The 11,990-nt window shown below is 40.3% G+C and overlaps 1 protein-coding gene across 1 annotated transcript; it reads left to right on the top strand.

The window, feature by feature from the left end:
• The first annotated feature begins 2,191 nt into the window (after positions 1-2,191).
• On the top strand, positions 2,192-11,894 carry LOC131302071 (vacuolar-sorting protein BRO1). The gene is made up of 8 exons (XM_058328654.1): positions 2,192-3,074; positions 4,341-5,294; positions 7,408-7,497; positions 8,988-9,056; positions 9,852-9,992; positions 10,572-10,620; positions 10,851-10,954; positions 11,066-11,894. The coding sequence occupies exons 1-8, from the start codon at positions 2,376-2,378 to the stop codon at positions 11,651-11,653; spliced, it is 2,694 nt and encodes an 897-aa protein (XP_058184637.1). The 5' UTR covers positions 2,192-2,375; the 3' UTR covers positions 11,654-11,894.
• The last annotated feature ends 96 nt before the right edge of the window (positions 11,895-11,990 follow it).

The raw sequence follows: 11,990 nt of genomic DNA, 5'->3' as shown, positions 1-11,990 counted from the left end.
CCGAAAAAAGGCCTACAAACGATCCAAACCGATTGGAAACCAATTGGTTTGGGCCCGTGCCCCTTTTTTATTGTAAAAAATAAAAGAGCAAAGTCCACTTTTACCCCTTGTGATTATCGTCATGTGTAAATATCCCTCTCATGGTTCAAAATTGATCACATAATCTACCTGTGGTTTTGAAAATATGCGGATAGATACACTGCCGTCATGTTTTTCATCCATATTAATGGATACAACATTAAAAGACCGATATACCTGCTTCGCCTCAAACCTTGCCTTCAAATAAGGTTGAAATACCCCAAGCGTAGGGCTAGGTCGTCGGTAGCATAATATCCGGAAGTCCGGGATCGTACCCACAGAGAATTCGAATGTAGCTTAATCGGAATGTAGATTTTATATGGTGGATTGTGGCGTTTAAGACGGCCAACTTGGTTTTGCTTTGAAACGATGAAAATTGCCAAGGCAAAAGACTAGGATGACGCTTAATAAACTAAAAGGAGGCAAGTCTAGGGATCGTCTAACCCTTGACTTAAGCTGTTACCGGTTCTCAATATAACTCAGGCGAGAGTCACGACCGCGTGCTCACGCCCGAAAGATTTAGCTTTAATGACTACGTTTATCAAAAGATGTGATTAACCGGAATTAAATCAACCTATTTTTGCTAATGTATCTAACACGTAGGGGGCCACGAGCCCTCAATATGTCGCTTGCCAAGACCGCTTGACTAAACTTCATACCAAGGAGTTAACACGCCTCGCTTAGACCAAAAAGGCTAGATTAATGAAATTCCGAAAATCAAGATTTTAAGCCCGAAGGTTTGAGAACCAAATAACCACCTAAGTACTCGGGAAAGATTACCCCGAGACTTGGCCTATCAACTACTCACACATAGCTAAAGCATGAAAGAAAGCATAAAAACGAGACATGACTTTTAATCGATAAAAACGAAAACAAACTTGATATTATAAAAGATCTAGTCCGTAGGAACAACTTTAATAAACGAGAAATTAACAAACGAGAATTACTTACTTGAGTTCTAAGAGATTACACTATAAAAGCTTGAAAGACATTAATGGAAGAAAACTTAAAGCTATTAATTAACTACCTAACAAAGGGGAGAGAGGAGACCCCTATTTATACACAATGGGTTTCTCTCTCCTCAAATATCTAAAAACATACTATAAGTAGCAAGTATTCCATAAATGGAAAGTCCAAAAAGTAGCAAAATATCTGGTCGGAAGCTCTCCGTATCGATACAGAATAAGCAAAGTATCGATACCACATCGTTAAGCTGAAAAGGCCAATATCCCGTAACAATCCCGTATCGATACAGATTATGGCCGTATCGATACGGGACTCTCTGATTGGAAAGATAACAAACGCGTATCGATACGGTCCAAAATCCGTATCGATACGGGGAGCTTATCTCTGGTCTTCAGGCCAGCCTCCAAAACTTGACACCCGACGACCGTTGGCTTGCCCGATGCTCCTCGCCTTCGTTCTTTGGTCACTTTGGCACCAGTTCCACCGGGCGATGATTCTTGAATTAACTTGGGGGTTGACTTTGCACTCAAAATACGCCTTTTAAGGGCGTTTTGCCTGAAAACACTAAAAACACACCTTACGTGCAATATCGTTATAAAAGCTAGATAAATGCAAGTTAAAGCAACATAAAACGGGACTAGTCGCACCAAATATCTACAATATTGGGTGCGCATCAATACCCTCATCATATCCCTTGATTTTTCTTCTTTTTTAAATCTAACCACATCGTCACCTATACCAAAAATTGAATCCAAATCGTTGATATTGTAAATTTTGACGAGTACTACATCTATGCCAAAATTCAAGTCAATCAAAAAATGAAAGTTTATAGTCAAATCGATTTTGTTATGAAATTAAAATTTCAAATTTGAATTTACTAAAATTAGATCACCGAGTTATTAATGTTTGATCGAGATGATTTTTTTGCAGAGATATTCTATTCTTTATTTAATACATTATGAACGACTCAGGTTACATTCTAAAGGCATGTGAGATACACCTCAATTAATATAAATAGAAAACATGACGGTAGGAATCTATCCGCACATTTTTAAAATCACATGTAAATTATATGAACAATTTTAAACCGTGAGGGGATATTCACACATAATGATAACCAAAGTGAATGAAAATAGACTTTTTCCAAACAAAATAAAATCTTACCGCAAGTATTACTACGTCTCCTTCGTGACGAAGAAAAATAATGTCAATCCAAACTGTATAGAAATCGAGACGGAAAAGCCGCGTTGTTCGACAGTTCCACCGGTCGTGAAAACACACGCAATTGAATTCGATCAGATCCGATCCGATCCAACTCGGCCTCTCCGCTCATGGCCGCTCCTCCGTCCTCCTCCTCGTCGGCCGCCAACATCATGCTAGCCGTCTACGAGAAGAAACCGACCTCCGTCGACCTCTACCGCCCCCTCCGGAACTACGTCGTCTACAACTACTCCGAGCGGGAGGCCCAGAGCCTCGACGACGACCTACAAACCCTGAAATCAATGCGAGCCGACCTCGAGCGCTCCCCCGCCGCCTCCGCCCCCGACTCCCTCTCCTCCCGCCGCGACCTCCTCCAGCGGTACTACCGCGCCCTCTCCGCCGTCGAGTCCCGCTTCCCGATCTCCCCCGACAAGGACCACGTCAACTCCCTCACCTTCGTGTGGCACGACGCCTTTAAGAACAAGCTCAAGGCCTCGCAGCAGAACGTACACCTCGAGAAGGCCGCCGTGCTGTTCAATTTAGGCGCGGTGTACAGCCAGATAGGGCTGACGTTCGACCGGGCGGGTGGCTCGATCGAGGGGAGGAAGCAGGCTTCGCACGCGTTTATCGCGGCTGCGGGGGCGTTTGCGTTTTTGAGGGATAACGAGTCGACCAAGGCGGCGATGGGGGGTTCCGCGACTGTGGATTTGTCGGTGGAGTGTGCGGGGATGCTGGAGAGGCTTATGCTGGCACAAGCACAGGAGTGTGTTTTTGAAAATACCATTGCTAAGGGGAGTACTCCTGGGGTTTGTGCTAAAATCTCCAGACAGGTTAGAGTTCTGTACTTTTACCTAAGTTTGGGTGAATTTTTTTGAGTAAAAGCTTCATTTGATATGAAGGACTACAATGGACAAATCCAAATCTAAGCATAAATTTGAGTAAAAACTGCATTGATGGCATAGTTGTAAGTTTGAGGAGCACAAAACAGCCTTCTAGAATGCGAGTAAGAATTTGAGTCTCCCCTAATTGAGTAAAAGTATAAGTAAAACTAATTTGAGTCTAAGGAGTGGAGTTTGTTTCGAGGTGTTCTCTCAACTTTTGAGTTTATGTGGAAAAATGGATAAGGGCTGGAGATGCTTTAAGGGATGGTTTATTCGATGGGATTAGTTGTAAAGGGATATGCAAAGATACTGTTGGTCAACCAATTAAACCAATTAAGGTGCGTTGTGAAGTACTAGTATTACTAGGAGACAATTGAGTTCTAGCTATGGCTAGAGCTAGATTGTTTTTCATATCGTCGTCTAACGGTAGGAATGAAAGCATTTGACGCGGAAGCTCCTCTGTATAGTGAGCAGCAGATACAAGAGGCTGTTGAAAAAGAAATGAAAAATGACAATAGTTCCACTTAAACCCCCTTATTTTGGTTTCGGTCCAGTCTTATGTTTTTCGGAGATGCAGTCTTAGGCTTATTATGGTCATTCAATCCTCCAGATTGATTGTTTGAGAAATAATCAATATGAGTTAGACTCGATAGAATTGAATCGATCCTTTGTTTTGTCGTGAAGGTGGAGAACTGGTGAAGTGAGATGTATATGTAAATCTCACAGGGGATGTCTAATCTCATTCAACTATAGTAAATGGTTAATAATATTATAGTATCGTCATCTCTTATTGGATACATATACAATCAGGTGGATATTCAGTCCGGATTATAGAATTTTTAACCAAATACCATATATTTGTTCCCCTGTATATATTGTTCAATCCGATCAAACGAACATGCCCTATGGGTCTGTTTGAATTGTTTCTAACTCTTGAAGTGCCTATATCTGAGTTGAATTGTTGCACACGTGGTATGAGTTCTGAAAATGTGACTTTATGTCTAATGTGAGAGACTTGTAATGTGTTTAGCTGCACAAGTGATGGAATTTACTGGAAGTGTGGTAAACATGCTATTGTTCACCGTATAACAATGGCACATGAAGGGTTATACCGCCGTCGTTAATATACTTGTTTCTGTAGCTTGTTCGTGGCAATGAACATCCATGAAGATATAGTTTTTTGCTTGCTTGGCAATTAATTACACTTGAATTCAGGTTGGGATCTACTATGAGGAAGCTTTAGCAGCGCTAAGTGTTGCACCTCTGAAAGAACATTTTGACAAGAACTGGTTCTCTCATGTTCAACTGAAGGCAGCCTTGTTTTATGCTGAGGCTTGCTATAGGTGTAGTTTGGAGCTGCATGAGAAAGAGGAAATTGCTGAGGAAATTGCTCGGTTGAAGAGTGGGGTTAATGCCTTGTCTGAGGTAAAGAAATCATCGTCAAAAGGTGCTGCACAGCAGCTTTTGGATGCAATTAATAAGTTGGAAGGGAATCTAAACCGCAACCTTGAAAGGGCTATGAAGGAGAATGATAGAGTTTACCTCATGAGGGTTCCTCCCGCCAGTTCTTTACCTCCTCTTCCAGCATTTTCTTTGGTTAAGTCTATGCCAATGGCTGAGATACTGGATGCAAGCAAGGAGAAAATGTTTACAAGTCTTGTTCCCGACAGCAGCGCAAAAGCTCTTTCTAGATACACTGAAATGGTTGATGAGATCATCCGAACACAAGCTGAAAAATTGCAACAGGGGAGTGAACTTGCCCGAGTGAGGCTCAAAGAAATGGACTTGCCTGATTCTATTCTTGCTTTAGAAGGGAATTTCACCCTGCCTACAACTCTCAAAGAAGATGTGGAGGCGGTTCAAATTTGCGGTGGTCCAGCTGGGTTGGAAGCCGAGCTACAGCAACTTAGAGATTTGAGGAGGGTAAATCAGGAATTGCTTGTTCAAACTGAGGAGCTCTTGCAGAAAGAAGCAACAGAAGATGCACAGTTTAGAAGCCAATTTGGCACGCGGTGGACTAGGCCTCAGTCAAGTACTCTAACAAAGAACTTGCAAGATAGGTTAAATAGATTTGCAGCAAATCTGAAGCAAGCTGCAGACAGTGATGCCCGGATTGAGCGTTCAGTGAGGGATCATTCAGCACTCATGTCAATCCTTGACCGGCGCCCGGTATGTGTCCTTTCAAGGATTTGCATGAAATCTTTGTGGCTTGTTGATTGGAAGTTCGAGTGGCAGCTTTTCATTTCCTATCTCATAATGCATATTGTTTTTCCATTTGAGTTGATTATGATCTCTGATATTTCCAAGGAATGCATTTTATTCCTGGTTATATAGGATTTTCAAAAGCATTTTTTGAATTTAGTTTGTGGGCCTTTTCACAAATTTTATTTTGTGGTTATGTGAGTGATGGAAGCAAATCTGACTTTCTTCTTTGGTCTCCACACAAATTTTATATTGTGGTACACTTATACATGTGCCTTATGTAAATCCCTCTTTTGTTACTATTGGAATTTGTCCTACATCGGTTAATTATCACCTCGAAAAGTACATGAGTTTGGGTGGCCTCTCTCCTTATTGCCAATTGGTTTTGAGATGAATGCTTTAACATGGTATCAGAGCTAAGTTTTAGGAGGCTTTTCTCCTTTGTTTGTGCCATAGTTGCACTTTGTTTCATTGTGATGCATATGTTTCGGATCATTTGTTGACCTCTCCACATGCGAGTTAGGGATCACAAGTGCGGGGGTGTTGGAATCCTACATCGGTTAATTATCACCTCGAAAACTAGTATGTGAGTTTGGGCGGCCTTTCCTTTCATTGCCAATTGGTTTCGAGATGGATGCTTTAACATTTATGACTTATCTTTTGGGTTGGGTGTGGTATATCTTGTTGCCAGAGAAAACTGAGGTTGTTCAACCAATTGTTTTATGTAGTTGATTAATACTTTTCTCCATGCATACTGGCTTTGTGTAGCTTGTCCTGTGTTGATGGAGGATCTGTGGTCAACTGTCAATATTTATTTTGTTTATTCACTTCCTTTGTACCTTTCTCCTTGCATTTCTGACCTGTTTAGGGGGTGTTTGGGTGCCAGATTTTCACATTTTCAATTTTCCATTATCCAATTCTGGGGGTTTGGGGGGATTTGCAGAATGCCATATGCTAGAATACATTCTTCAAATCGAGAGATAGAGACACGATCCGAGAATCTGCTCAGAGGAGCTTTTGCTTTCTTGGCAAGCTATCACAGCGAGCGGCTGGAGCAGTAGGGAACCGAGGAGCAAGGCAGTAGATAAGATAGATTTTGGAGTCTCCTTGCAGTAATGAAAAAGACTATTTTACCCCTGGCCTTTAAAAAAAAAATACTATTTTAACTATTAAGAGATCCCAGGTAATGGCAACATGGTCAAAGACTCAAAACACGCATCATAATCTATTCTTCAGATTATACCCTTTACAATAGTCTGTTGAGAAATCTATTTTGCGCACACCATCCAAACACGTCTTCGATATGTTCATAGTCTATTCTGATCATAATTCAAAATTTACAAATCACAATCAAAAAATTCAAAATCTAAAGAAAAAAATCAAGTCCCAAAAACCCTCGTAGTTTTTTTGCAACTAAGACCAATGTTATAAATCTCGTACCATGCCTGCTGGTACTGGACAGTACGCCCCATAACTTCAAAAAACCGGCACACTCCATACTCAGTTTTGTACGGTGTAAACCACTGCTGTATTCCGGTATTACACGTGTTTCCTGCATGTTCCGGCACTTATCTGGATGAAGCTGGGACAATGGAAAAAATTTCTGCCTCGTATATAGTTAATTACTGCTAAATACACTCTAGCATGTATAATATTATATGTATGCCAAATTTTACTTGAAAGACTCCCTAATGTAAAATCTATCAATGAAATAAAAGTATCAATAAATCAGAAATCATGAGGCAAGATACAATGGTCCAGTACATACCATACCAGTATCAAAAAAAGAAGTGTTGACTGGTGCGTGGTTGACAATTTCAATTAGGACTGCTTCATTAGCTTTCTTTTTATATACCCGTCTTAAAATTGTAATAAATTGAGTTAGGTGCAGGGTAAATGTGTCCTTTTCTCCTTGTTAGAGCTTGTCCGCAGTGGTTAATTATAACCTCCAAAATTAGGATATGAGACTGGGCGGCCTCTCTACTCATTGCCCATTTGTTTTGACTTGGATGCTTTAGCACTCCTTTTCCTTATGAGAGAAGTTGGAGCATTGTACTGATGTGCACTTTACTCTTTGCAGATAGAATCAGCCCTTCCTACACTGGCAAGACCTATTATGTCCTTGGATGCCAATGAAGATGCCATTGTGGGGTCCCTCAAGCAGAGTTTGGTAATATAATCTATTCAGTCTATGTCTATTAACTGTGTTATTATTTATGTATTGTTTGGTATGGGCATGATAGCTAGTCTTCTGCTAGTCATGTTTCTCTCTTTCATGAAGGAGTTTGCCTTCCAAATGTGAAAACTGAAACCCCCTCCCATCATTGGACATCCAGTTACCCCCTCCCATTGCGGGAAAACTGAAAATAAGAATTCCTGATTCACGTCAAGGAAGCTCTACTCTCTTCATTGTTTCGAGATGAACTTTGTAACATTTTAGATACTCTTTTGGATGTTATTCAATATATTTTGGAACTCTGTTGCATTTGTTTGCTATTCACTGTTGTTTTCAGATTGAGCTATTTTTGGAACTTTTTGTTATAATTCAACTCCTGCTTATTTATATGTGGAGTCATTCACCTTTGTTACTTTAATCCCCTCAAATGTCTCCCTATCTTGTTTCCTTCTTCTCTGTTTCATCAGAGTGGTCTTTTCTCTTTCAACTGGGTTATGCTTCCTCATCTATGGAACTTATGGATTTGAGGAGGTTACTATTGTGGCTGAGTTGCTGGACCCTTGTGGTTATTATATTTGTTTGGATGAGAACTTGACATTTGCAGGCTATATAGTTTGATTGACGCTTGATATCTGAAGGAGTTTATCAAAGTTAAAAGGAATAACATTCTTAACTTGTGGGTTGAAACCAAGGGTTTAGTACATGAACATGTGAAATTAACCCTTTGGTGTGGAATCCCTTGGATTGGCATGGTAATTTTCATGGAAAGAATCGCTCCGAAATTGGGTTATTTATATGGTATATATTTTTGATACATTAACGAACTTCATACTAGCTGAGTGCTTGTAAGTGAAAAGTACATTTGAAGTGAACTAATAATTCCTAGTTAATAAACTTGGACGCAATGATGGTTTCAACCTCTATAATTGGGGACGAACTTCGAAAATATTAGGTGTGCAACCCTTATAGTTTTGGACTTATCTTAGGAGTTGTAATATAACACCGAGTTTTGAAGAAATCTTTTGGGGGTGTGGTGGCCCCTTAGACCATTCTTTCCAACAAGATAATGCTTCTCTTTTTGCTAGGGATCTCTCTTTTAAGTGAACTACTAATTCCTTGAATGATGCACTTTTTTATAAATTGTATGCCATACATGTAATGTTTGTTGACATGCATGTCGATGTACATGAATTGAATGATTAGTTATCTTTCTGCACGTTTCTTTACATTTTACACGGACACAGGCATGTTACAATGAATGTCTTAAGAGTTAGCGCTTTCAAAATGTTGTTAAAGCATTTGAGTATTGTTTCATTAGATGATATACGGGGAAACATATAGGAAACGGCATTTAAATTCCTTCGCCCCTTGATCATCATTGCCCAGTCATTGGGGAAGATTGTTCCCATTTCATTTTACTGAAAACATTATTGTCTAGCGACTGATTTGTGCACAATAGTTCCTCATATTGCTTGCTTTTGCAGAGGCACTTGGAGACTCTTGGTGCTCAACGTGCAGGGCTTGAAGACATGCTCAAAGAGATGAAGAGGAAGGTGTGACTAATTTATATTTGATATCTATGTCGCCAGATTATCACATGATAGCATCATTTTCTCTTTTTTTCCTTGTTCCGACTTCTGGTGGATATTGCTCCATGCTCTGTCTGCTGCTGTTTAAGGGGAAAATCCTGTGTCCTGCATGATTTTGATAATAGTTACGACTTTTCGCATGTTACCTTTGGGATGCATAGCTGCTTAATGAAAGCGCTTTTCTGATTTATCCATGCAACCAAGTTGGTTTATACGGCAAGATTTATTTTTTCTTGTCCTGGTTGCAAGGAGAAATGGATGTTGTCTTGGACTACACCCTGCTTGAACATATCAACTCTGTTCTGCTCAATTTTGGATGTCCCTTAAACAGTCTTTGAAGTTGTTATGATCGCAGGTGGACCTGCTTCCAAAACCCTTCTCTCTATCTGGGGTGGGATGCCCCCTGTGGTCATTTTCACATTGCGTGTTCAATTCTTTTCTTGAGCTTGAAAACTTGATGTCCACTCCTCTCATAAGGAAGAGGAAGTTTGAATATTGTTTTTAGAAAAAAAAAAAAAATTGTTTTTAGCACTGTTGAAGGTGGTATCTCCTTGTCGCAATGTAAAGATTTTCTTGTAATGTCTAACTAGTTAATTTTCAATACTTCCAATGATTTTCCATTGCCTATGTTGATCACTGCTTTTGCAGTTCCAGAAGTTATCATCACAGTTCTTAAGTGGTTTCCATGCATTCTTCTTCTTCCGTGTTTTTTGCTTTTAGTGTGCCCTTAATTGGCTGATGTATATCTGATATTTTCAGGATGATATTTTGCCGAAATTGATGGCATCAACTGGCTCGTATGAGGATCTTTTTAGGAAGGAAATAACGAAGTATGATCACATCTGCGAAGAAATTGCCCAGAATATTGAGGCACAAGAGCAACTGTTGCTACAAATTCAGGTCTGTTTATTCTTTGCATGATTCTGTAAATTACTGTCTTCTACCTTGCCCGTTTTCAAAGTCATGTCATCTGCTTTGAGCTCTCCTATCATGGTTCACAAGAGGCAGTTTGTCAGGTCGAATTCTAACTTGTATGTTTTTATTTTTTTATTTTTATGTTCTTGTATTTGTAATCCGAAGGTTATGTTGAATCCAAGGAAGGTCAACATATCAATCTAGGAGTTAGGTGGGATCAAAAAGTAATTGTCATTGTTATTGTGGACAGGGTATTGTTGGCATTCTTGCAATAGGTTCTGTTTTCCAAACAATTGGTCTTACTTTGTCTTGTGTTATGCAAATAGCTCTTTGGGTGAATAGGGAAACTACCTTTTCCATGTCATTTCCTTGCATTCTTCAGAATCATGTTGGATGGTTGATGTTCAATTCCTCTTTCTGCCTGCATTTATGGAATGTGAGAATTGACGTGTCATGTGAAGGCTCTCCTGTTTAAAGTTTTGTACTTGATCCCTTTGGATTTAGGAAAGTATCTTGTCATTGGTGGCTCGAACATTCCTTATAGAATCGATTGTTGTTTCGCAGGCTCAAAATGATGAGTTCGCTGCCATCTTCAATCTTGAAGATTATAAAGGTAAGCCTTGACGAATTGGGATTTGGACTTCAATGTCAGTTATTAAGTTTGTCTTCTGGGTTCTTTTTGTTTGGGTTTTTCAATGTTTTCCTCTCTGTTTAACACGACTGACAATGTGATTCTCCATTTCCCCTTTTTGTGTGTAAACTGTGTGTTTATCTTGTAAGCTACATCATACATGTTTATATTTTAACCTCTTTTCTCCCTTTGTGGAAATTCTGACTTCTCAGCATCTCGTGAGAAGAGCTACAAGCAAATTGAAGCTGCCATAGCGAAGTATCAGGAAATTAAAGAAAACGTTAATGAGGGATTGAAATTTTATGTTACTCTTCAGGTATGATTTTTGTGTTCTGGATTACGGTGTTGTATGGAAAATCTAGGAATGACTCATCATATCTTTGTCTTTGAGATTGCCTTAGAAAATCTCGTCTTGTGCCTCAAACAGGATGCTATCACAAACATAAAACAGCAGTGCAGCGATTTTGTAATGACCCGAAGCATTCAATGCCGAGATATGATCGAAGATGTACAGAGACAGATGGCAAATTTTGGTTTCCAGGACAAGAATGCAGCAGGTGCTTACAACTACCCGTCTGGCGGACCACCTCATCATCAAATTCCAAGATCCTCTTCTCAGCAACAAGTAAGTCCTGGGAACATGGCCCAACCTCCACGTCCTCAGACATCTTATTATAACCAGCATACTGAGCAGCCAACAATGCCCGGGGGTTACGCCCACCACCCTTCTCCTTATGGCACCACGCCCCAGCAGCAACCTCCTCCTCCATACCACGCAGCAGCTCCAGGTGGTGGCCCACCGTACCCAGCACCACCACAACCCCAACAGCAGCCACCAGTAAGCCACGAGTATGGCCAACCGGCATATCCTGGCCAACCGGCATATCCTGGGTGGCGTGGTCCATATTACAATGCACCAGCCCAGCAACCTGCAACTCATCCTCGGCCTCCTTACACCATTCCATCTCCATCTCCATATCCTCCTCCTCACCAGAGTGGCTATTATAAGCAATAGTTTATGCAGTCTGATTGTTTGTTTATTGGCGTTATTGGTCTGTATCTTTTCCCCATTTTCAGTAGAGGATGTGTTGGATGATCAAAAAAAAAAAAAGTGGAGGATGTGTTGCGGTTAGGTTGACACTCGCATGCACATTGTTTACGGCATCTTCATCTGTACTGTGTATAGCGTATTAGTTTTCCTACATCTAGCAGTTGTACGACCACTGGAATTTTATTTATATATCTTATTGGATCAATACATCGTGGATATTAGTTACTGCAGGTTGCAGTAATTTTGGGAGCTAAACATTATACTTGCGCTTGCTCCTCCTTCGAATAAAATAAATTTCCCT

The sequence above is a fragment of the Rhododendron vialii genome, chromosome 9a (assembly GCF_030253575.1).
Source record: "Rhododendron vialii isolate Sample 1 chromosome 9a, ASM3025357v1".
NCBI lineage: Eukaryota > Viridiplantae > Streptophyta > Magnoliopsida > Ericales > Ericaceae > Rhododendron > Rhododendron vialii.
The sequence above is the reverse complement of the archived record's forward strand: the minus strand, read 5'-3'. Positions and strand labels throughout refer to the sequence as shown.

Bases quoted from the DNA above. Each gene is read 5' to 3' on its own strand.
- LOC131302071 (XM_058328654.1), top strand. From the start codon at position 2,376: ATGGCCGCTCCTCCGTCCTCCTCCTCGTCGGCCGCCAACATCATGCTA. The intron at 3,075-4,340 runs GTTAGAGTTCTG...ACTTGAATTCAG, and splicing joins GTGCTAAAATCTCCAGACAG to GTTGGGATCTACTATGAGGA. The intron at 9,993-10,571 runs GTCTGTTTATTC...GTTGTTTCGCAG, and splicing joins AACTGTTGCTACAAATTCAG to GCTCAAAATGATGAGTTCGC.